This window comes from Saimiri boliviensis, chromosome 3, assembly GCF_048565385.1.
Source record: "Saimiri boliviensis isolate mSaiBol1 chromosome 3, mSaiBol1.pri, whole genome shotgun sequence".
In the NCBI taxonomy this organism is placed as follows: domain Eukaryota; kingdom Metazoa; phylum Chordata; class Mammalia; order Primates; family Cebidae; genus Saimiri; species Saimiri boliviensis.
Window position 1 is genome coordinate 97,642,975 of NC_133451.1, and position 25,165 is coordinate 97,668,139.

A 25,165-nucleotide genomic window follows, 5' to 3' on the forward strand; every position below is an offset into this window, starting at 1 on the left:
GCTGGGATTACAGGCTTGAGCCACCGCGCCCGGCGATTTTTATTTTTTTTTAAATAAATGTATAGGTTGTAGCATTCTTGTACAAACTGTTGTGTAGTTTCCTTTATTCCATTTAATTACTTGGAGATACTTCCATCTGAAAATACAGAGACACTCATTTTAATAGCTATATGATATTATGTTGTGTGGCTGTACCGTAAATTATTTAACCTAACCATTACTGATGTAGGTTGTTTCTAACCTTTTGTTATTCCAAAAAAGATTGTGTCTACATCATTTAATGTATATATGAGCATATTTGTCAGGTAATTTTTTTTTTTTTCTTGAGATAGTGTCTCACTCTGTTTCCCAGGCTGGAGTACAGTAACACAGTCTCAGCTCACTGCAACCTCCACCTCCCTGGTGCAGGTGATTCTCCTGCCTCAGCCTCCCGAGTAGCTGGGATTACAGGCACCCACCACTATACCCTGCTAGTTTTTGCATTTTTTTTTTAAGTTGAGACAAGGTTTCACCATGTTGGTCAGATGGGTCTCAAACTCCTGGTCTCAAGAGATCTGCCCGACGCAGCCTTCCAAAATGCTGGGATTACAGGCACGAGCTACCATGATAAATTCTTAAAAGAGCAAAGGAAAGTGTTTCTGAAACTTTGTACATATTACCAAATTGTCATTCTATATACTTGTGGCAGTTTTGACTCTCAAAAACCATCTAAGAGCATATCTGTTTTCCCACATGCATGCCAAACATAGTATAGTATTAAACTTAGTGATCTTCAATAATTTGAGAAGAGAAAAACTGTCTTTTTTGCAGTTTTAATTTGCATTTCTTTTTATGATCAATGGTAGACATCTTCTTAAATACTTAAGAGCCATTCACACTTCATTTTCTATGAACTGTCCATGTCCTCTTTCCATTTTTCTAGTAGGTGGTTATTCATCTATTTGTAGGAGTCCTATATGTTAAGAAAAGTTTTACACAACTTTTAACTCTTTTTTACATGTTTATTTTGGCACATATAAATTTTAGCAACATTTCACATCCTTTATGAATTATAGATTTTGTGTCACAAAAAAAGAACTTAGCCAGTCATTAGATTTAAGTTTTCTCAAATTGTTTTTAACTTTTTTTAGGGTTTTATTTTTTATATTCAAATATTAATCTAGAATTTATCTTAGTATAAGGTGTACAAGATTGATCTCACTTTATCACCTTTTCAGGAGACCACCCACTTGTTCTAATATCATGTATGTCTTTGAAATGCGATTCTGATCACAGCGTATTTCTGTGTTTGGGTCTACTTTTGAACATTCTGTTTTATTCCATTGATCATATTAATATTACATGTGTAAACACACGCTGTTTTAAGTATAGTAGCTTTTGTTGCATTTAAATATCTTTTGACTACCAGGCCCCATATAATTCTTTATCAGAATACTCCTGGCTACCCAATTTATTTATTTTTCCACATGAACTTTAGAGTCAGCTTCCTTAATTCCTCAAAATATTGTCCAAATACTTTTTAGTAAGAGTATATTAAGTGAATAATTTGACAACTATCAAAGAACATATTATAGCTTTTCACTTGTTTTGTTTTTATACTTATATATTACTTAGTATAGTTTTAAAGTTACATTAAAATAGGTCTTCTACATTTTTAAAATTTATTCCTAGTGTATTAATTTCTTCTGTTATAACTACAGTATTTTATTTCAGTAAAGGTTCTGACTGGTTGTTGTTCATATAAATCAAGGCTATGAATTTTTCTTCAGCTATTTTACTGAATTGTCACAAACTGTAACTGTTTTTTACTTGATTCTCTAGATTGATCTGTATAAAATCTTATCTGTAAGCAATGATAACTTTAGTGTTGCTTTTCAATGTTTACATTCTTATTTGTTCTATTTCATTGTTCTTGTTTATCAAGTGATAGCTGTTTTAATGGAATTATTTTTCACCCAAAGAGGAAATAGTCTTGATTTTTTTCTACTTATGTTTTAAAAATAAATGTCATGAGAAAAACTGTGGGAAAATAAAGCAAGACACCTTATACAATAGATTATTAAAAATTTTTAGTGCCCTTTCTTCTGGCTTTCTCTATTATTGGTACTCTAAAATCTTCTTTAGTACTACTCTCAAAAATCTTTGAATAAATGAAAGCAGATTCAGGGATACAAGTGCAGGTTATATAGGTAAATTGCATGTTTTTGGGGTTTGATTGTACGTACAGACTGTTTTGTCACCCAGGTAATAAGCATAGTAGTTGATAGGTAGTTTTGGATCCTCTCCCCTCTGCCATTTCTCAGGTAATCCCCAGTGTCTGTTGTTTCCTCTCTTTGTGTCCATGTGTTCTTGTTGTTTAGCTGCCACTGAGGAGAACATGTGGTATTTTTTTGTTCCTGTGTTAGTTTGCTTAGGTTAGTGGCCTCCAGCTCCATCCATGTTGTTGCAAAGAACATCATCTTGTTCTTTTTCGTGACTGTGTAGTATTCCATTGTGGATATGTAACACTTTTTCTTTATTCAGTCTACCACTTATGGGCATTCAGGTTGATTCCATGTCTTTGCTATTGTGAATAGTGCTGTGATGAACATATGCAAGCAATGTGTCTTTATGGTAATAAAATGATTTATATCACTTTGTGTCATATACTGAATAATGGGATTGCTTGGTCAAATGGCAATTTTAAGTCCTTTGAGGAACTGTTTCACTGCTTTACACAACGGCTGAACTAGTTTATATTCCCACAAGTGATAAGTGGATAAGTGTTCCCTTTTCTCCACAAGTATGATTAATTCTTTTAGAGAGTCAAAGACAGAATCCTAGGGAAGATGATATCTGAGGCAGGTTTAGAGTTCTGTATAGAGTCATTGGGCAAATAAGGAGATTAAGAAGGCATTCTAGGCAGACGGGAAAGCAAAGACATGAAGCTCTGAAACAGCTTACTATGTTTGGATATTTATAAGCTGTTGTTATTGTTGGAGTATAAACTGTAAGAAAGAGTAGGAGGAGAGAAAAACATACCCTGCATGTGGAAAAAAAAAAAAAACCAACATTTAAATTAAACAGAATTCTCAAAAGAATTGAGCAGCCAGACCCTGTAGAGGAAAACATAGAATCACCTAGAAAGGATATTTCATAAACTATACTTTTCACCCCTATTCTGTCACCTGGAATACTGATAACACTGAAGGAAATGTGCCTTATCTCTCAGGTGTATTTGGTTGAAATAGCTTGAGAATCATGCAGGCAAGTTGAAGCCAGTATGTTACAGAGAATGTGGCATCAGCATCAGATTTGCATTTTAGAACATTCCTTTTGATAACAAATTGCAGGGAAGCTTAAAGGGCTGGTGGGGAAGGGCGACTGGACTAGGGGAGAACCCTTTCAAAAAGCTACTGCAGGCCCAGCGTGGGTGGCTCACACCTATAATCCCAGCACTTTGGGAGGCCAAACTGGGCAGATAAGCTGAGGTCAGGAGTTCAAGACCAACCTGGCCAACAGGACAAAACCTTGTCTCTACTAAAAATAGAAAAATTAGCTGGGCATGGTGACAGGCGCCTGTAATCCCAGTTACTGGGGAGGCTGAGGCAGGAGAATCACTTGAACCTGGGAGGTGGAGTTTGCCATGAGCCAAGATCACACCACTGAACTCCAGCCTAGGCAACTGAGTAAGAATACATCTCCAAAAAACAAAGCTACTGCAGTAGACCAGGAGACAGTGATGAAGAGAAGATGTGAACTATGAAGTAGCAGTCAAGATGATTAAAGGAATATACAGGAAGTAGAGTTGATAGAACTTAGTAAGTGATTAGATAAATGAAGTGCTAGGAAAAAGAAAAGTTGATTTGATTTTTTTTCTATTGCTTTTAGCATTTGGACAAAGAAGAATTATATGGGAAGGAAACTGATGCTAAAAACTAAGACTATGAACTTCCCACATAACCTGGTAATTTTGATCACCCTCGTTCTCCACGACCATAAATATTTGAGAGTTGCTAGGAAGACAAGAACGGTTACTTCCTGAGTAGCTGTTGGTTGTCACTGTGAAACATGAAAATGCATTATCAGTTTGCATGTCTAGGCATTCCAATATTTATACTCAGTTAACTCCTTAAGATATATTAGTATTAAATATGTGTATTTATATAAATGCATTTTAATTTTTGTTTCCATGCTCTTTAGAATTCATCCAGAGGGCAGCCTTGTGGATGGCCCCGAAGCAAGCCTGATGGAACAGGATAGCACGAACCATGTTGAGGGCAACAGACTAAGTCCATTCCTGATACCATCGCCTCCCATTTGCCAGACAGAACCTCTGGCTACAAAGCTCCAGAATGGAAGCCCACTACCTGAGAGAACTCATGCAGAAGTAAATGGAGACACCAAGTGGCAGTCTTTCAAAAGTTATTATGGAATACCCCATATGAAGGGAAGCCAGAATAGTCGTGTGAGTCCTGACTTTATACAAGAAAGTAGAGGATATTCCAAGTGTTTGCAAAATGGAGGAATAAAACGCACAGTTAGTGAACCTTCTCTCTCTGGGCTCCATCAGATCAAGAAATTGAAACAAGACCAAAAGGCTAATGGAGAAAGACAAAACTTCGGGGTAAGCCAAGAAAGAAATCCAGGTGAAAGCAGTCAACCAAATGTCTCCGATTTGAGTGATAAGAAAGAATCTGTGAGCTCTGTACCCCAAGAAAATGCAGTTAAAGATTTCACCAGTTTTTCAACACATAACTGCAGTGGGTCTGAAAATCCAGAGCTTCAGATTCTGAATGAGCAGGAGGGGAAAAGTGCTAATTGCCATGACAAGAACATCGTATTACTTAAAAACAAGGCAGTGCTAATGCCTAATGGTGCTACAGTTTCTGCCTCTTCCGTGGAACACACACATGGTGAACTCCTGGAAAAAACACTGTCTCAATATTATCCAGATTGTGTTTCCATTGCGGTGCAGAAAACCACATCTCACATGAATGCCATTAACAGTCAGGCTACTAATGAGTTGTCCTGTGAGATCACTCATCCATCGCATACCTCAGGGCAGATCAATTCCGCACAGACCTCTAACTCTGAGCTGCCTCCAAAGCCAGCTGCAGTGGTGACTAAGGCCTGTGTTGCTGATGATGCTGATAATGCCAGTAAACCAGCTGCAATGCTAGATACCTGTCCCTTTCAGAAACCAGAACAACTACAACAACAGAAATCAGTTTTTGAGATACGCACATCTCCTGCAGAAAATAATGACATCCAGGGAACCACAAAGCTAGTGTCTGGTAAAGAATTCTGTTCAGGTTCCAGCAGCAATTTGCAAGCTCCTGGTGGCAGCTCTGAACGGTATTTAAAGCAAAATGAAATAAATGGTGCTTACTTCAAGCAAAGCTCAGTGTTCACTAAGGATTCCTTTTCTGCCACTACCACACCACCACCACCATCACAATTGCTTCTTTCTCCCCCTCCTCCTCTTTCACGGGTTCCTCAGCTTCCTTCAGAAGGAAAAAGCACTCTGAATGGTGGAGTTTTTGAAGAACACCATCACTACCCCAACCAAAGTAACACAACACTTTTAAGAGAAGTGAAAATAGAGGGTAAACCTGAGGTACCACCTTCCCAGAGTCCTAATCCATCTACACATGGATGCAGCCCTTATCCAATGCTTTTTGAAAGGCCTCAGAATAATTGTGCTAACAGGAATGACATACAGACTGCAGGGACAATGACTGTTCCATTGTGTTCTGAGAAAATAAGACTAATATCAGAACAACTCAAGCATAACCTACCAATTTTTGGTAGCAGTGACCAGTTACAGGACCACTGCCAGAAGTTGATGAGAAACAAAGAGCAAGAGATTCTGAAGGCTCGAAACAAGGAACAAACACGAGATCTTTTGGCCCCAACACAGCACTATCTGAAACCAGGATGGATTGAATTGAAGGCCCCTCATTTTCACCAAGCAGAATCCCATCTAAAACATAGTGAGGCATCGCTGCCATCAGTTCTTCAGTATCCAGCCAATCCTTCCGATCAAATGACCTCCAAACAATACACTGGAAATTCCAACATGCCTGAAGGGCTCCCAAGGCACACTTACACCAAGAAAACAACACAGCTGGAGCACAAGTCACAAATGTACCAAGCTGAAATGAATCAAGGGCAATCCCAAGGTACAGTGGACCAACATCTCCAGTTCCAAAAACCTTCACACCAGGTGCACTTCTCCAAAACAGACCATTTACCCAAAGCTCATGTGCAGTCAGTGTGTGGCACTAGATTTCATTTTCAGCAAAGAGCAGATTTCCAGACTGAACAACTTATGTCCACATTGTTGAAACAGCACTTGAATCTACAGGCTTCAGAGACTCAGCCATTTTCAAACTCACATCTTTTGCAACATAAGCCTCATAAACAGGCAGCACAGACACAACCATCCCAGATTTCACATCTCCCTCAAAACCAGCAACAGCAGCAAAGATTACAAATAAAGAATAAAGAAGAAATACTCCAGACCTTTCCTCACCCCCAAAGCAACCATGATCAGCAAAGAGAAGGATCATTCTTTGGGCAGATTAAAGTGGAAGAATGTTTTCATGGTGAAAATCAGTATTCAAAATCAAGTGAGTTCCAGACTCATAATGCCCAAATGGGACTGGAGGAAGCACAGACTATGAATAGTAGAAATTCCCTTTATAGTCAGACCATGAAATCAAGTGCATGCAAAGTACAGGTTTCTTGTTCAAACAATATACACCTAGCTTCAGAGAATAAAGAACAGACTATACATCCTGAACTTTTTGCGGGAAACAAGAGCCAAAACTTGCATCACATGCAATATTTTCCAAATAATGTGATCCCAAAGCAAGATCTTCACAGGTGCTTTCAAGAACAGGAGCAGAAGTCACAACAAGCTTCAGTTCAACAGGGATATAAAAGTAGAAACCAAGATATATCTGGTCAGCAAGCTGCACAACTTGCTCAGCAAAGGTACTTGACACATAACCAAGCAAATGCTTTTCCTGTGCCTGACCAGGGAGGAAGTCACACTCAGACCCCTCCCCAGAAGGACATTCAAAAGCATGCTGCGCTAAGGTGGCATCTCTTACAGAAGCAAGAACAGCAGCAAACACAGCAGTCTCAAACTGAGTCTTGCCATAGTCAGATGCATAGGCCAATTAAGGTGGAACCTGGATCCAAGCCGCATGCCTGTATGCACGCAGCACAACCAGACAACAAAACATGGAAAAAGGTAACTAAGCAAGAGATTCCACCTCCAGGCTGTGATAATGTGCAGCAAAAGAGCATCATTGAGACCATGGAACAGCATCTGAAGCAGTTTCAGGTCAAGTCGTTATTTGACCATAAGGCTCTTACTCTCAAATCACAGAAGCAAGTAAAAGTTGAAATGTCAGGGCCAGTCACAGTTTTGACTAGACAAACCACTGCTGCAGAACTTGATAGCCACACCCCAGCTTTAGAGCAGCAAGCAACTTCTTCTTCAGAAAAGACACCAACCAAAAGAACAGCTGGTTCTGTTCTCAATAATTTTATAGAGTCACCTTCCAAATTACTAGATACTCCTATAAAAAATTTATTGGATACACCTGTCAAGACTCAATATGATTTCCCATCATGCAGATGTGTAGGTAAGTGCCAGCAATGTACTGAGACACATGGTGTTTATCCAGAATTAGCAAATTTATCTTCAGATATGGGATTTTCTTTCTTTCTTTTTTTTTTTAATCTTGAGTCTGGCAGCAATTTGTAAAGGCTCATAAAAATTTGAAGCTTACATTTTTTGTCTTTAAATTACCAATGCTTGTGTCTTGTGAAAGAGAACTTCACTTACAGTTTTTTAAAAAAAAAATTAAATAATTTTGCATGTTTATTTTTCCCTCTATTCAGACCCTGTAAAATTTGAATGCATCTGTTTTAGATCAGTTCGTCTATTTAGTTCTTTGTATATTATCTCCTGGAGAGACAGCCAGGCAGCAAAAAATCTATTAAAATGAGAAAATAACTGCCATATGCAGTCTAATGTAGGAACTTTATTTTTTAACTCAAGGTAAAATATAATAGTTTTACAAGATTTCTGGCTAATAGGGAAATTATTATCTTCAGTCTTCATGAGCTGGAGGAAACTAATGCTGACACTGTTAGTGCTCCCAAAGTTGCCTTTCCTCCATTTATACATTTGGAATATTGCAATTTATATTCATTTTGATTCCATTTTCTCTAAACTTTCATCCTTTTGATTAAAAAAAATATGATACAGGCATACCTCAGAGATATTGTGGGTTTGGCTCCATACCACCACAATCAAGTGAATATTACAATAAAGCAAGCTGTAAGAACATTTTGGTTTCTCACTGTATATAAAAAGTTACTTGTATACTATACTATACTATACTATAATATGCTACATGTGCAATAGCATTGTATCTAAAAAATACATACTTATGTTAAAATAATTTATTGCTAAAAATATTGCTAACATTTGGGCCTTTAGTGAATTCTAATCTTTTTGTGGGTGGAGGGTCTTGCTTTAATGTTGATTGCTGTGGACTGATCATGGTGGGAGTTGCTGCAGGTATGATGGCTGTGTGTGTGGCAATTTCTTAGACAACAGTGAAGTTTGCTGCATCAATTGACTTTTCCATTCACAAAAGATTTCTCTGTAGCATGCAGTGCTGCTTGATAGCATTTTACCCACAGCGAATTTCTTTCAAAATTGAACTCAATCCTCTCAAACTGTGCTGCTGCTTTATCAACTAAGTTTTTATAATATTCTAAATTATTTGTTGTCATTTCAACAGAGTTTACAGCATCTTCACCAGAAGTATATCCCATCTCAAACATTCTTTGTTCATCCGTAAGAAGCAACTCTTATCCTTTCAAGTTTTTTTCACAATATTGGAATATTTCAGTCACATCTTCAGGCTCTCCTTCTAATTCTGGTTCTCTTGTCACATCTACCTCATCTGCCGTGAATTCCTCCACTGAAGTCTTGAATTCCTCAAAGTAATCCATGAGGGTTGGAATCAACTTCTTCCAAACTCCTGTTAATGTTGATATATTGACCCATGAATTATGAGTGTTTTTAATAACTTCTAAATGGTGAATCCTTTCCAGAAGGCTTTCAATGTACTTTGCCCAGATCCATGAGAAGAATCACTATCTTGGCAGCTGTAGACTAACAATATATTTCTTAAGTGATAAGAATTGAGTCAAAAGTACTCCTTGATCCATGGGCTGCAGAATGAATATTGTGTTAACAGGCGTGAAAACAGCATTAGTCTCCTTGTGCATCTCCATCAGCACTCTTGGGTGACTAGGTGCCTTGAGCAGTAATATTTTGAAAAGAGGCTTAGGTTTTGTTGTTGTTGTTGTTGTGTTTTTCTTTTCTCTTTTTATTTATTTATTCTGTTGAGCAGTAAATCTCAACACTGGGCTTAAAATATCAGTAAACTATGTTGTAAACAGGTGTGTTATCGTCCAGACTTTGTTGTTCTATCACTCTACACAAACAGAGTAGACTTAGCATAATTCTAAAGGGCCTTGGGATTTCCAGAATGGTAAATGGGGATTGGCTTCAACTTAAAAATCATTGCCTACATTAGCCTGTAACAGGAGAATCAGCCTGTCCTTTGAAGCAAGGCATTGACTTCTATCTATGAAAGTCCTAGATGGCATCATCTTTCAATAAAAGGCCGTTTTAACTACATTTAAGAATCTATTGTATGGTAGAGCTACCTTCATCAATGATCTTAGCTAGATCTTCTGCATAACTTGCTGCAGCTTCTACATCAGCACTTGCTGCCTCACCTCGTCCTTTTATGTTATAGAGACGGCTTCTTTTCTTAAGCTTTATAAACCAACTTCTGCTAGGTTGCAGCTTTCCTTCTGCAGCTTCCTCACTCTCTTCATAGAATTGAAGAGAGTCAGGGCCTTGCTCTGGATTAAGTTTTGACTTAAGGAATCAACATTCCTTAAGTGGCCAGAGTGATCTTCTATCCAGACTACAAAAACATTCTCCATATCAGCAATAAGGCTGTTTTGCTTTCTTACCTTTCATGTGTTCAGTGGAGTAGCACTTTTAATTTCCTTCAAGAACTTTTCCTTTACCTTCATAACTTGGCTAATCGGCATGCAAGGCCTAGCTTTCAGCCTCTCTTAGCTTTTGGCATGCCTTCCTCAGTTAGCTCAATTGTATCTAGCTTTTGATTTTAAGTGGCAGACATATAACTCTTCCTTTCACTTGAACACTTAGAGGCCACTGTAGGATTATTAATTGGCCTAATTTCAATATTGTTGTGTTTTGGGGAGCAGAGAGACCCAGAGAGAGGCCCCCATGGGAAAGGCTGGTTGACAGAGCACACAGAATGCACACAACATTTATCAGATTAGGTGGCACCCCAAAACAATTAGAATAGTAATATCAAAGATCACTGATCACAGATCACCATCCATAACAGATATAATAATAATAATAAAGTTGAAGGTACTGTGAGAATTACCAAAATGTGGTACAGAGACATGAAGTGAGTACAAATGACACTGATAGACTTACCTGACATGAGATTTCCACAAACCTACAATTTGTAAAAGTCACAGTAACCACAAAGCATGGTGAAATGAGGTATGCCTGTATTCCATTAAAAAAAAAAAAAAAAAAAAAAAGGCTTTTGTTTAATTCATGGTACATAATAGGTCTACAGGAATAGTGAAATGTTTTTGCTGATGGATGTAGATATATACGTGGGTAGAGATGAAAATCTTAATTACAGCTATAGAGTGTAGATTTAGTTCAGGACATTCGAAAAGACAAATGTTAAATTAGTGTGACTAATGGCTTACCCATGCCATGTTTTCCCTCTTGAAAAGAGATACCCCACCCCCACTTTGTGTAGGAGGATGGAGGGAGGACTCACACTACCCCTCTTTGTGTGTGGTTATTAAGTTGCCTCACTGGGCTTAAACACCACACATCTCATAGGTAATGTTTGGTAAGTTGTAATCGTCTTCACTCTTCTCTTATCACCCAACCCTGTCTTCCCACTTTTCCATCTTCACTGGTTTGCAACAGCCCCTTCTTTTTGCCTGACTCTCCAGGATTTTCTCTCATCGTAAATTGTTATAAATACTAATATGGGTCTGGATTGATGATTGATATTTACAGAACAGTAATTAAGTATTGTGGGGAAATAAGAGGAAAAAATGGTATCCTTGATGATAAACCAAGCAATATTCTGGGGGTGGGACACAGCAGAAAATTTTATTTTTAATATTTTAAAATCCAAGTGACAGGTAGGCTTCCAGTTAGCTTCAAATGTTGTTTTTTTTCAGCTAAAAAAAAAATTGGATTGTAGTTAATACTACATATAATACATTCTAATTCCCTCACTGTATTCTTTGTTTAGTTTCACTTATTTGGTTTAAAATAATTTTTTATCCCATATCTGAAATGTAATATATTTTTATCCAACAACCATCATGTACATATACTTCATTATGTGGCACATTTTCTAATAGATCAGTCCATCAATTTACTCATTTTAAAGAAAAAAAAATTTAAGTCACTTTTAGAGCCCTTAATGTGTAGTTGGGGGATAAGCTTTGTGGATGTAGCCTTTATATTTAGTAAAATTGAGGTCTAAAATAATAATCTTCTATTATCTCAACAGAGCAAATTATTGAAAAAGATGAAGGTCCTTTTTATACCCATCTAGGAGCAGGTCCTAATGTGGCAGCTATTAGAGAAATCATGGAAGAAAGGTAATTAACGCAAAGGCACAGGGCAGATTAACGTTTATCCTTTTGTATATGTCAGAATTTTTCCAGCCTTCACACACAAAGCAGTAAACAATTGTAAATTGAGTAATTATTAGTAGGCTTAGCTATTCTAGGGTTGCCAACACTACACACTGTGCTATTCACCAGAGAGTCACAATATTTGACAGGACTAATAGTCTGCTAGCTGGCACAGGCTGCCCACTTTGCGATGGATGCCAGAAAACCCAGGCATGAACAGGAATCGGCCAGCCAGTCTGCCAGCCACAAGGTACTGGCACAGGCTCCAAAGTGAGGTCCCACTCTGACATTCCCACCTGATAATAAAGTGTCAAAGAGGAAAGAATCGTCAAGTGTGGTGTAAGAAAGGAACCACTGAATTAAATCCACCTAGTATTGCAAATGAGTAGTTATCTTTAAGTTTTCTTTTACTATAAAAAGAGAGCAAGTGTGATATGTTGAATAGAAAGAGAAACAGATACTATTTACAGCTGCCATTTTTTTTTTCACCATCAGTCACATGTATACAAGTTCTTGCCTTTACTCCTGCATGTAGAAGACTCTTATGAGCAAGATAATGCAGAGAGGGCCTTTCATATAAATTTATACAGCCCTGAGCTGTTCTTCTACTAGGGTGCCTTTTCATTAAGAGGTAGGCAGTATTATTATTAAAGTACTTAGGATACATTGGGGCAGCAAGGACATATTCGGTATCATTCTTGCTCCATTTCCAAATTATTCATTTCTAAACTAGCATGTAGAAGTTCACTAAATAATCATCTAGTGGCCTGGCAGAAATAGTGAATTTCCCTAAGTGCCTTTTTTTAAAAACAAGCAATAGATGGTGTTTTGCTCATAAGGGAAGATATAGTCTATTTCCAGAACTATTCTATATTTTCAATATGGCTAGATACTAATTATTTGCCAGCCCTCTTTCTAAATTGTGAGACATTCTTGGAGGAACAATTTTAACTAAAACCTATTATGACTCCCCAAAATAGCTAAATTTAGTAAGGGGGAAAATAATAGTTTATGCTTTAGAAGACTGAACTTAGCAAACTAACTTGAATTTTGTGCTTTGTGAAATTTTATATAGAAATGAGCTTTCCCATTATTTTCACCCACCATGTAATTTACAAAATAGTTCATTATAATTATCAATACATTTTGATACTGAAGAAAAACAAAGCTTAAAAACTATTATCCAATTTGCTTGGCTTAGACCTGATTTTTTAAAACAAAACAAAACAAAACCAAAAAAACCATTCATTTCTCAGGATGTGGTCATAGAATAAAGTTGTGCTCAAATGTTCAAATATTTTGATTGCCTGTTGAATTCATTTGCTAATTTTAAGTGTGTGTGTGTTTCTGTGGGTTTCTTTAAGGTTTGGACAGAAGGGTAAAGCTATTAGGATTGAAAGAGTCATCTATACTGGTAAAGAAGGCAAAAGTTCTCAGGGATGTCCTATTGCTAAGTGGGTAAGTGTGACTTGATAAAGCTTTTGGTCTTGAATTTTGGGCATTTTTATTTGTAAATCTAACACAGAATAGGGTTATCCAGATCAAAGATTCATGACAGTTGAAAAGAGCATAACCTGTATTTTTTATTGTGTGTTAATCTATTAAGAAGATGCAGATTTGTTCTAAAATCGACAAACTGTATTTAATTGAAAGAATTTAGTGATGGGGAGGAGGTCCATTCTAGTGCCTGCTAAATGTATAATCCTTCTTAGAATGCGAAGTTGTCCTTAATCTTTTAAATACCTTCACTTAGTCTTTATATTTTCATTTATGAAAACCTTGAACTAAGACTTAATTATCTTTCATCTAGCTCTGATTTTTAATGCAGGTAGCATTTAATTGTCCCCACTGTACTGGGTATGGTCTGCTAAACATTAAGAAGTAGTTTTGCATCTCTCCTTTTTCTATACCAGGGTCCATGCCCACTTTTTATAGATGCAAAAGGCAAATTGCACATGCTGATAAATGTTGCCCTAATTGTGACCTAAACATGTAAAATATACACACATAAGTGCTCTTATCTGCTCCAAGTGACCCTTGTTTTGTTTTGGTTGGGGTGGGGGGTGTTTGGGATGGAATGGTGATCTGCACAGGTGGTTCGCAGAAGCAGCAGTGAAGAGAAGCTACTGTGTTTGGTTCGGGAGAGAGCTGGCCACACCTGTGAGGCTGCAGTGATTGTGATTCTCATCCTGGTGTGGGAAGGAATCCCACTGTCTCTGGCTGACAAACTCTACTCGGAGCTTACTGAGACGCTGAGGAAATACGGCACGCTCACCAATCGCCGGTGTGCCTTGAATGAAGAGTAAGTGAATCCCAGGGCCTCTTCCAGACTCTTTGGGGCCACTCATAGGAAAGCCTAATCTTTGGTTGGAAGGAAGAGAGTTTAACGTGCATTTTTACATTTATAAAATGGGGATTAAAATGCCTGTCTGGCAGTCATGCAATAAGAAGTTGTATTTGCTAACATGAATAATTTGAGATTATTTCATTACCTGATATGTACAGACAGTTTAGCTATTAATTAGGAGCAATCAGAGTGTCTGCACCTACATGGCCTCAGTTATACTGTAAACTTGAAATTATTTACGTGCTCACATGCTGCAAGTGACAGCTCCTGTGTGCTTGGCCACTATATTAGTACAAACTGACTCTACTTCCATGTTTCAGTACCTGAAACGGAAAGTAAGTTTGATGAGAAACTTTGGGCCAGGTTAAATACCTTCCATATGTATGTAGAAAATCAAAATACAAAGCCTTAAGTTCTGTAGAAATAGAACTGATTTTTACTTTCATTTGGTCTATTCATTATTTCCACAATAGTAATAAAAACTGCTTCCACTTTTACTGCTGCTAAATGATCAGGAAATTACTGGATGTGGATATATATTGTTTTCCAGGAATATAAGAATTTAGAATAGAACTGCAAGAGTATGCGCTTAAATATATTCAGTGTGTCCAATTGCTAATGTTTTGTTTCAACACCATCCACTTTGCAAGAAATCTAAACCTTCACTTGGAGAAGCTTCATTTTTAATATTCCTCTACTGCGCTGATAATCCTATATATAACACTAAACAAATATGTGAATTTTCACAGTGCTACTCAGAAATCCTACAATATTTTACTCACAATTGGTTTTAAAATAATTTTAATTTTGCACTCTCCTTTAGTCTATTTTTCTCTGCATCCGCCAAACTACAGAATCGTTTGCTGAGCTTTTAAGAAATGCTCGTACTGCTCATCGCAGCAACTAGCCAAATTTGTCCTTTGCTGTTTATAACTCTAACTAGCATGGTTTTACTAACTTTATGCTAACACAGTTTTTCTCTGGTTTGTGGGAGACAAATCAACTATAAACAATCTATTTAGAAAAGTTACTCTTTATATATGAAAGTGTGACTTGACTTTCTATGACAATTATGATCCAAAAATCTGATGGTGTGTACCGGATCACTTTTACAAATGATGATTTGGAAGGTAGAAGTTGCTGATTCATAACACATAACTTATAAACTTACGATGGACTACTTTAAGCATAATTTTTTTTAATCTACCGTGATTCCTTTTGCACTTTCTGGAAAAAAAAAATATATATGTAGGTGCCTTTAATCAGAAAGAAAATAAAAATTAAGGCACCTTGGGCTCATATTGATAATAGCAGTTCTCTCAGGAGTTCAGTAATACTGCATTGCCTTTAAAGCAGAATATCTCTTAGACTTGACAGTTTGAAATTCTAAGTCACTGAAGAATTTCCCGTGAAAATGATAGTTGTTTTAAAATTTCTTTTCAAGAACAGTCCTATTGCAATATGTTTGGATTTCTTGAAGTTTCCTGGAAATGATATTTTATTCATTGAAATGGATTTAATTTTCATTAACATAAATCTCTAATATTTTTCTTGGCTCACTGCAATCTCTACCTCCTGGGGTAAGGTGATTCTCATGCCTCAGCCTCCCTAGTATCTGGGATTACAGGCACCCACTACCATGCCTGGTTAATTTTTGTACTTTTAGTAAAGACAGGGTTTCACCATGGTGGCTAGATTGCTTTCGTACTCTTCGCTTCAGGTGATCCATCCGCCTCAGCCTCCCAAAGTCCTGGGATGACAGGTGTAGGCCACTGTGCCCGGCCAGCTTTTCCTTAATTCTTATAAGTGCCAATGCCTGAAATGGAATCTGACATATAAAAAATTACTTGAAGAAGTTTTATTATTTTTCATTTGAAAACCATGAAAAATGATTAGACCAGAGTCTCAGAAAACTTGTAGATTGTTAGTTTAACTACTCTAAATGTCAGGCAAATACAAAACTATTAAAAAACAAGCTTCAAATATTAAAACAATTTAAAAGCAAAGCTAAACACTTGCCTTTTGTCTAGAGTTTCAAGGTAAACATGAATAATCATTTAGATGATGCTTAAGCTATGCTTACGCATACTTAGAGCAATTCTCCAAAATCAAAAATTTTAATACTTAAATACTTGATTAAAATAGACACATCCAATGTCAATACAGACTTTACTCAGAAATAGCTTTTGAAGTTTCTTCTACCCCATAAATAGATTTTATTTTATGGCTGGCAGAAGTAAAAATTACAACTTTTTGCCAACAACAGAGAATAATCTTAAATGGGGGCTGTGGACTCAGTTTTATGTTCAGAGCTGTGTGAACCTCATCACTGACTTCTTACAAATCCCTGTGTCCACATGCTCCAAACCACCCACTGCGAGTTCAGCAAAGAACTCTGAGAGCATCTTTCAGTGGGAAAGTAGGAACTGATTTTTACATTTCCTTTGAGCCAAACCAGCTGTTTCTTCTTTAAAGATTTCCCTTAAGGATTTCCATTTTATGACTAAGTCTAACCAATATTTTTTTGGCAAGTAAGTGTTGTGGGAGTGTATCTGTCATCATAAGGAAATCAAAGCCAGAAATGCCTTCTGCCATGGTGGGTAATGTTAAACATTTCAAGGAACTTTATATTATAAAATTTGTCAAACATAAAAGGAAAGGAGCAATGTAATGAATTCCATGGACCCATCACATAGTATCAATGTTTATCAACATTTTATCAAATTTTTTATGTATTTTTCCCATACCCACTTACACTAGTGTTTGAAAGCAGAACACAGATAATATATCATCTTTCCTGTTTTCTATGTATTTCTAACAGGTAAAGCCTTTATCATTTAATATTTAGTATGTGTTTGTTCAGATTATCTCATTAGATTCTATTTCAAAAAAACACATACGTAAACAAAAAAGAGAAAAAGCCCTTGCAATGTGATTGACACTTCTGAGTAGTGTGATCCCAGTACATGCCCATTGTCTGGCATAACTATTAAATAAAACTTCCTCTCATAAAATTGTCTCTGTTTAGAATATAAATTCTATGATTCACAAGCCTCTTTTTATTTATAATAGTTATTCTCCTTTTTTTATGAATATGTTTTTTAAAGAAACTGTATGATTTTTCTCTCTGAAATTCTCCACCTTCTGGATTTGGCCAATTTCATCTTGGTTCTTTTGTTTAACCTATCTGTCTACAGAATCTTCTGTGGACTGGTAGTTTGACTTACTCCATGTATTTTTTCTAATTGGGATATAATTCACATACCATAAAATTCACCCTTTTAAAGTACACAATTCAGTTGTTTCAGTACATTCATAAAGCTGTGCAAAGGTCACCTCTGCCTAGTTTCAGATCATTTTCATCATTCCCAGAAGCAAACCCTGTATATTAGGCAGTCACTTCCCCTTCTCCCTTTTTCCTTCTGCCTATTCTGGGCATTTTGTATTAGTGAAGTCATATATTTGGCCTTTCTGTCTGGCTTCTTTCATGGACCTTAATGTTTTCAAGGCTCATCCATTTGGTAAAAAAGATAAATACTTTTTTACCCTTTTTTTGGCTAGTTTTATATATAATATTATATATAAAAATTATGTATAAAATATATATAATATATATAATGCATACATTATAATATATAATTTATTTATTATAATGTATATAATGTATAGATAATATATAATGTATACATTGTATATTATAGAATATATATTATATATTTTTATATATTATATAATATATATTATATAGATTATATATTTTTAATATATATTATATATAAATTATATATTTTTTTATATAACTTTTTTTTTTTTTTTGAGACAGTCTCACTCTGTTACCCAGGCTGGAGTGCAATGGCACGATCTCAGCTCACTGCAACCTCCATGTCCCAGGTTCAAGCAATTCTTATGCCTCAGCCTCCCAAGTAGCTGGGATTACAGGTGTGCACCACCACACATAACTTATTTTTTGTATTTTTAGTAGAGACAGTGTTTTGCTATGTTGGCCAGGCTGGTCTCAAACTCAGCTTCAAGTGATCCTCCCACCTTAGCCTCCCAAAGTGCTGGGATTACAGGCATGAGCCACCACACCCGGCCACATTTTTTTTTTATTTATTAGTTCATTGACATTTGGATTGTTTCCACATTTTGGCTATTATAAATTATGCCGCAGTGAACATCGGTGTACAAGTTTTTATGTGAATGTTTTCAATTATCTTGGGATATACACCTAGAAGTGACATTGTTAGTAATATGGTAACTCTATGTTTAACTTTTCAAAGAACTGCCAAACTATTTTCCAAAGTAGCTGCATCCCTTTACATTTCTGCCAACAATGTATGAAACTTCCAGTGTTTCCACATCCTCAAGAAAATGTTATTGTTTGTCTTTTTAATTATAACCATCCAAGTGGGTGTGAAGTTTATCTCGTGATTTTGATTTGCATTTTCCTAATTGCTGTTTGGCATCTTTTCTTGTGTTAATTGACCATGTATTTTTTTTTTTTAGAACAGTTTACTTATTTTTGTGTTGTTTTAGAGTTGTAAAAATATATGTTGATACTAGAACTTTGTCAAATGCATGGTTTGCAGATATTTTCTCCTATCCCACAAGTTGTCTCTTTACTTTGATAATACCCTTAAAGTATAAAAGTTTTCATTTTGATGAAACTCAATTTGTTTTTTAATTGGTTGCTTTGTGCTTTCGGTGTCATATTTAAGAAATCATTGCCTAATTCAAGATCTGAAAGATTTACAGCTATGCTTTCTTCTCAGAGTATTATAACTTTAGCTCTTACATTTAGACTTTTTATTAATGTTGAGTTAATTTGATGGTAAGAGATAAGAGTCCAACTTCGTTCCTTTGCAAGTAGCTGTCCAGTTGTTTTAGCACCATTTGTTGAAGAGACCATTTTTTAAAATTAATTGACCAAGATATATGAGTTTATTTCTGGACTCTTAATTATATTCTCAATCTACATGACTGTTCTTATGCCAGTACCACACTGCACTCACTTACAGTTGCTCTCAGCTCACTGCAGCTTCAACATCCTGGGCTCAAGTGATTCATGCACCTCAGCCTCTCAAGTAGCTGTGACTACTTGAGACCTTGTACAAATTGTAGATTTATACATAAGTATTTCGTTTTGGGGGTGCTAATGATAATGTATTTTTATCTCAAATTCTTGTGTATTGCTGGTATGCAGAAAAGTGAGCAGCTTTTGTATATGAAACTTGTTTCCTACAACCATGTTATAATCACTTACTAGATCCAGTTTTTTTAATTTATTTAACTTTAGGTGCGTACTATATCTGGCATTTCTCCCCATGTTATCCCTCCCCACCCTCCCTTCCTTCCCCCACCCCCACTAACTGCCCCCAGTGTGTGGTGTTCCTCTCCCTGAGTCCATGTGTTCTCATTGTTCAACACTCACCTATGAGTGAGAACATGTGGTGTTTGTCTTTCTGTTCTTGTGTCAGTTTACTGAGAATAATGGTTTCCAGATTCATTCACGTCCCTACAAAGGACGTGAACTCATTGTTTTTTATGGCTGCGTAGTATTCCATGGTGTATATGTACCACATTTTCTATCATTGATGGGCATTTGGGTTGGTTCCAGGTCTTTCCTATTGTACACAGGGCTGCAATGAACATATGTGTGCATGTGTCTTTATAGTAGAAGAATTTCTAGTTCTTTGGGTATATGCCTGGTAAGGGGATTGCTGGGCCAAATGGAATTTCTATTTCTAGGTCCTTGAGAAATTGCCACACTGTCTTCCACAGTGGTTAAACTAATTTACACTCCCACCAACTGTGTAAGAGTGTTCCTATTTCTCCACATCCTCTCCAGCATCTGTTGTCTCCAGATTTTTTAATGATCACCATTCAAACTGGTATGAGATGATATCTCAATGTGGTTTTGATTTGCACTTCTCTAGTGACCAGTGATGGTGAACATTTTTTCATATGTCTGTTGGCCTCATATATGTCTTCTTTTGAAAAGTGTCTGTTCATATCCTTTGCCCACTTTTGAATGGGTTTTTTTTTTTTTCTTGTAAATCTGTTTTAGTTCTTTGTCTATTCTGGATACTAGCCCTTTGTCAGATGGATAGATTGAAAAAAGTTTTTCCCATTCTGTTGGTTGTAGATCCAGTGTTTTGTCATTCTTTTGTATTTTCTAGGTGATCATGTCACCTGCAAAGACAACTTCTTCCTAATCTGTATGTTTTATTTTCTTGTCTTAATGTATTAGCTAGGATTTCCAATTTTATGTTGAAAAGCATTGGTGAGAGGAAATATTCTTTTGTTCCTGATCTCAGCAGGAAATTTTCAATTTTATCAACATTAAATATGCTAGCTGTACAGTTTTGTAAATATTCTTTATCAGGTTCAGATACTTCTCTTTTCCTAGTTTACTGAGAGGCTTTTGAAAATCATGAATTAATGTTGGATTTTGTAAATGCTTTTTCTCCCCCTATTGATATTACCATATGATTTTTCTTTAGCTTATTGATGCAATGGATTACATTAATTGATTTTCAAATTTTGAACTAGGCTGGCATGTGATACAACCCACATGGTTGTGATACATTATTATTTATATATATTGTTGAATTTTGTCATTTGGTAAGGATTTTTGCATTCATTTTCATGGTTGCTTTTAGTCTGTATTTCTTGTAAAGAGTTTTGTCTTTTTGTGTTGGTATGAAGGTAATGCTGACCTCATAGGATGAGTCATGAAGTATTTTCTCTGCTTCTGTCTTGAGTGAGATTGTAGAGAATTGATATAATTATTTCCTTAAAAGTTTGGTAGAAATCAGAATGAACCATCTGTGGCTGTTACTTTGTTTTGGAAGGTTATTACTGATTCAATTTATTTTATAAATATGAGCCTATTTAGATTTCTTTTTGTGTAGAAATCAGAATGAACCATCTGTGGCTGTTACTTTGTTTTGGAAAGTTATTACTGATTCAATTTCTTTTATAAATATGAGCCTATTTAGATTTCTTTTTGTGTAAATATTGGTAGTTGTGTCTTTCAAGGAATTGGTCCTTTTCACCTTATTAAATCTGTGGACACATTTGTTTATAATATTTATTATCCTTTGTTTTTGAGACAGGTTCTTATTCTGGTTGCCCAAGCTGGAGTGCAGTTGCTCACTGTACTCACTTACAGTTGCTCTCAGCTCACTGCAGCTTTGACATCCTGGGCTCAAGTGATTCACCCACCTCAGCCTCTCAAATAGCTGTGACTACAAACACACACCGCCATGCCTGTCTAATTTTTTATTTTTATTATTAGAGATAGGGTTTTACTATGTTGCCCAGTCTGGTCTCAAACTCCTGGATTCAAGCAGTGTGCCCACCTCAGCCTCCCAGAGTGCTGGGATTACAAATGTGAGCCATCATACCTAGCCTGATGGCAGAACTTTTTAAGAACAGAATGGTATATGACACTTTCCAAAACATTTTCTTTTCTCCTCCTCCTATGGAAGCATGAAGGGATTTTTCTCCAATATTCATTGTGAGAACCTCATCTGGCTCCTGGATGTAAAAAAACTCACAAAACTGTGAGGACCCTATTGTGACTGGATGCCTCTGGAGTTGTTCACACAGAACCTCCAGCAATTTATCAATTATAATTGTGATTTTCCTATCCCAACACTGGTTCTTTCAGAGGTTTCTGCTCTGGTAAGTTGTAATTCTTTTTATCTGTCTGTCTCTCTGGTTTTGAGAGCAGTGATTTTTTTCTGTGACCTCATTCCTCTGACCAGTCTAAGTAGTGTTGATTTCATCTTTTATTGTAGGTATATTCAGATTTTCTATTTCTTCTTGAGTCAATTTCAGTAGTTTGTTTTTATAGAAGTTTGTTCTCCAGCTCTGCTTCAGCTCCATCCTATAAAATGAATGTGTTGAGTTTTCATTTACAAGGTATTTTCTAATTTCTATCATGAGTTTTTTTTGGTTCCTGATTATATAGGAGTATATTTTTACATACTACCCAAATTTGCTTCTGTTATTTATAATTTTGTCAGAAAACACACTTTGCATAATTTTTGTAGTGTTATTTTATTTAGACTTGTTTTATAACCTGACATGCACTCCATCCTGGAGAATGTTTCATGTGTACTTAAGAAGAATGTGTATATTTGGCTGTTGGTGGTTGTCATGTTTTATAGACCTCTGTTAGATCTAGTTGGTTTATAGTGTTTTTCACAACTTCTGTTTTCTTTTTAATCTTCTGCCTACTTTTAGTTATTATTGAAAGTGGATTAGTAAATTATTGCTTCCTTCCTTTAATTCTGCCACTTTTTGCTTCATGTATTTTGATGCTCTGTTGCTGATCACATGTATGTTTACCATTGTTACATCATTTTAATGACTTGAACTATTATAAAATTTATGTATCTTGTAGACAGCATATAGTTAAATCTTTTTAAAAATCTATATCCCCAGTCTCTGCCTTTTAATTATTCAATTCATATACAATTGAATTCTTGATAAGGTAGAATTCTTGATAAGGTAGAATTTTTGATAAGGTAATTCTTGATAAGGTAGAATTTGTCTGCCATTTTGTCTGAATCTTTTCTTTTTTCTCTGTCACTGTCTTTTTTTGTGTTCAGTAGATATTTTCCAGTGTACTATTTTAATTCCCTAGTCTTTTATTATATTTTTTGATGTCATTTTCTTAGTAGTTTCCTTGGGGATTACAATAACTTATAACAACCTAGTCTGGAGTAATACCAATTTCACTGCAATAAAAGGAAACTTCCCATATAGCTCCATTCCCTCCTTTTCCTGTGCTCTTATTATACAAATTAAATTTTATATATTTTTTTGTCCATTAACACAGATTATGTTTCATCTTTTAAATCTGATACATATTGTCATTTAAATCAAATAGGAAAAAAATAGTCACAAACAAAATTAATATTTACCTATGTAATGATCTTTACTGGTGCTCTTAAAGTTCTTAGGTGCATTTGAAGTACTATCCAGTGTCCTTTCCTTTCAGCCTGAAGCACACATTCAGTATTTTTTATAACACATGCCTAAAAACAGTAAACTCTTATGCAAGAATGTCATAATTTATTATATAATACATTTCTGAAATATAATTTTGCAAGATACAGAATTCTTGGTTGACAGTCATTTTCTTGTGGCACTATGTCATCCCACTGCCTTCTGGTCTTCATTGTGTCTGATCAGAGATCAGCTATTAACCTCATTGGGAGTTCTGCGTATGTTATAATCTTACAGCTTTTATGATTTTCTTGTTATTGGCTTTAGCAGTGTGATTATGATGTTTACATGTTTGCATATCTTTGGATGTATGTTAAATGGAGTTAGTTAAGCTTCTTGGAGGTCAGCTAAGGATTAGACAGAATTCCTTAGGTGCCTGACACCAATAAGTCAGTCTTTGACAAAGGGGTCTGTATGTGTATTGGGGCATGTATTCAACACTCAGCCAGGCTATTTGCAGCTCTGCATTAGCCTTTATTCCCTGCTTGTGCAGAGTCTCAAGGTTAGACTGTGGTGAGAGCTGAGGACTTTATCAGGTCTTCTATGAGTCCTACATTTGCATGTGGCTTTCTAAGTTGCCAGGAATATATTTGCAAAGCCTTCTATGAATCATCTCATTTCTCAGGTTTTGCTTTTAAGCTTTTTTATCCTATTTTTTGCTCCAGTTATTAGCCACACCTCAATCAGTGAAAATATTCAACAGTTGCCTATGATTATTTGACAAATACCTCTGTGGAAAAGGCAGTTCATGCTAGGTGAGTTCCAAGTTAGATAAGTAAAGATAACCTTACTATTTGAATCTGCCAGGAAGCTACCAATTAGGTCAATTAATGTAAGTTCTCTGAATGGTACTTTAGAGTATATCCAACCAATCTGGCCTCCTCTAGTGGCAGCCTGGCTGCTGCTTTTCATGTTATATGTGGGCTGTTTAATCTACCATAGCGCTGCAGGGAAAGTTAAAATACCACAGAGTTCATTGTTCTTACTGAAATCCTGTTTTTCCTCCCGTTGAATAAATTCTCTCTATATTACTGCAAGTTTCTTGCTGATTTCCAGATCTGAAAAAGCTGATTTTGACAATAATTATCAGTACTTACTGCTTTGATGGAGAAGAAAATCTTCAGAGATCCTTATTCTGCCATTTGTGCTGACATTTGTAAAGTGGTTATTTCTAATTGTAATATTCCTTTTGCATTTGTTAGCTGAAATACTTTACAGAACTTTTCCTCATCAACTGTTTAGTTACCATGTAATATAGTTTCTAAGGCAATGATAGAATAAATGCCTGGTAAGAAAGAATCTTGTCAAATTTCAGAGATTTTGATGGGAAATTATATTTAGAGATCATAGTCAGTGTCTAGATATGCTCCTTGCTATGGAGATGTCATTACTTTTCAGCTTTTTTAATGAGCAGATACATGGAATAATTATTTTTTAGAAAGAAAATCTGAGATTAACTCAAGTTATTAATTCATACTGTTTTTTCCTATTCATAGTTGAAATAATAGGGTATCTTTTGTTTTGCTTCTATTGTACATTGAAATTCTTGGTTTTTAATATTAACTTTTTTATATCACAGTATACAGTAACTTAAAAATAATTTACAGTTCCACCTGAATATTATTTTCTTTATAAGTTGTTTTATCTTTTTTTATGTTTTCTTTGCTTACTGATATGTTTGTTTATTGTCATTAGGATATATCCAACTAGGGTTATAAAGTTCTAATACTGTATGTTAGCCAAAAACTAGGAAGCAATCAAATGCCCATCAATGGTAGAATAATTCATTTGTCACATTTTTATAAGGTGGAATATGGTACTCAATGAAAATGAATAAAGTACAACTACATGCAGTGATTTGGATGGATATTGCAAATGTAATGTAAAAGGAAGACAGACACAAATGAGCTTATATTATAAATTCCATATACCTATGTTTATATCAAGTATAAAAGTAGGCAAAACAAGCCACTGATGGTGGCACACACCTAT

At 35.8% G+C, this 25,165-nt stretch overlaps 1 protein-coding gene across 5 annotated transcripts in view; it reads left to right on the forward strand.

Moving 5' to 3' along the window:
- Positions 1-25,165, forward strand: part of TET2 (tet methylcytosine dioxygenase 2) — a 142,947-nt gene that overhangs the window by 95,971 nt on the left and 21,811 nt on the right. For 3 of the 5 annotated variants that reach the window (XM_074396527.1, XM_003929494.3, XM_074396526.1), the window contains exons 3-6: positions 4,183-7,640; positions 11,679-11,769; positions 13,170-13,263; positions 13,899-14,107. In XM_074396527.1, the coding sequence (XP_074252628.1) occupies positions 4,229-7,640; positions 11,679-11,769; positions 13,170-13,263; positions 13,899-14,107 (3,806 nt within the window). In that variant the 5' untranslated portion in view covers positions 4,183-4,228. The other 2 variants (XM_074396528.1, XM_074396529.1) reach the window with 2 other exon arrangements.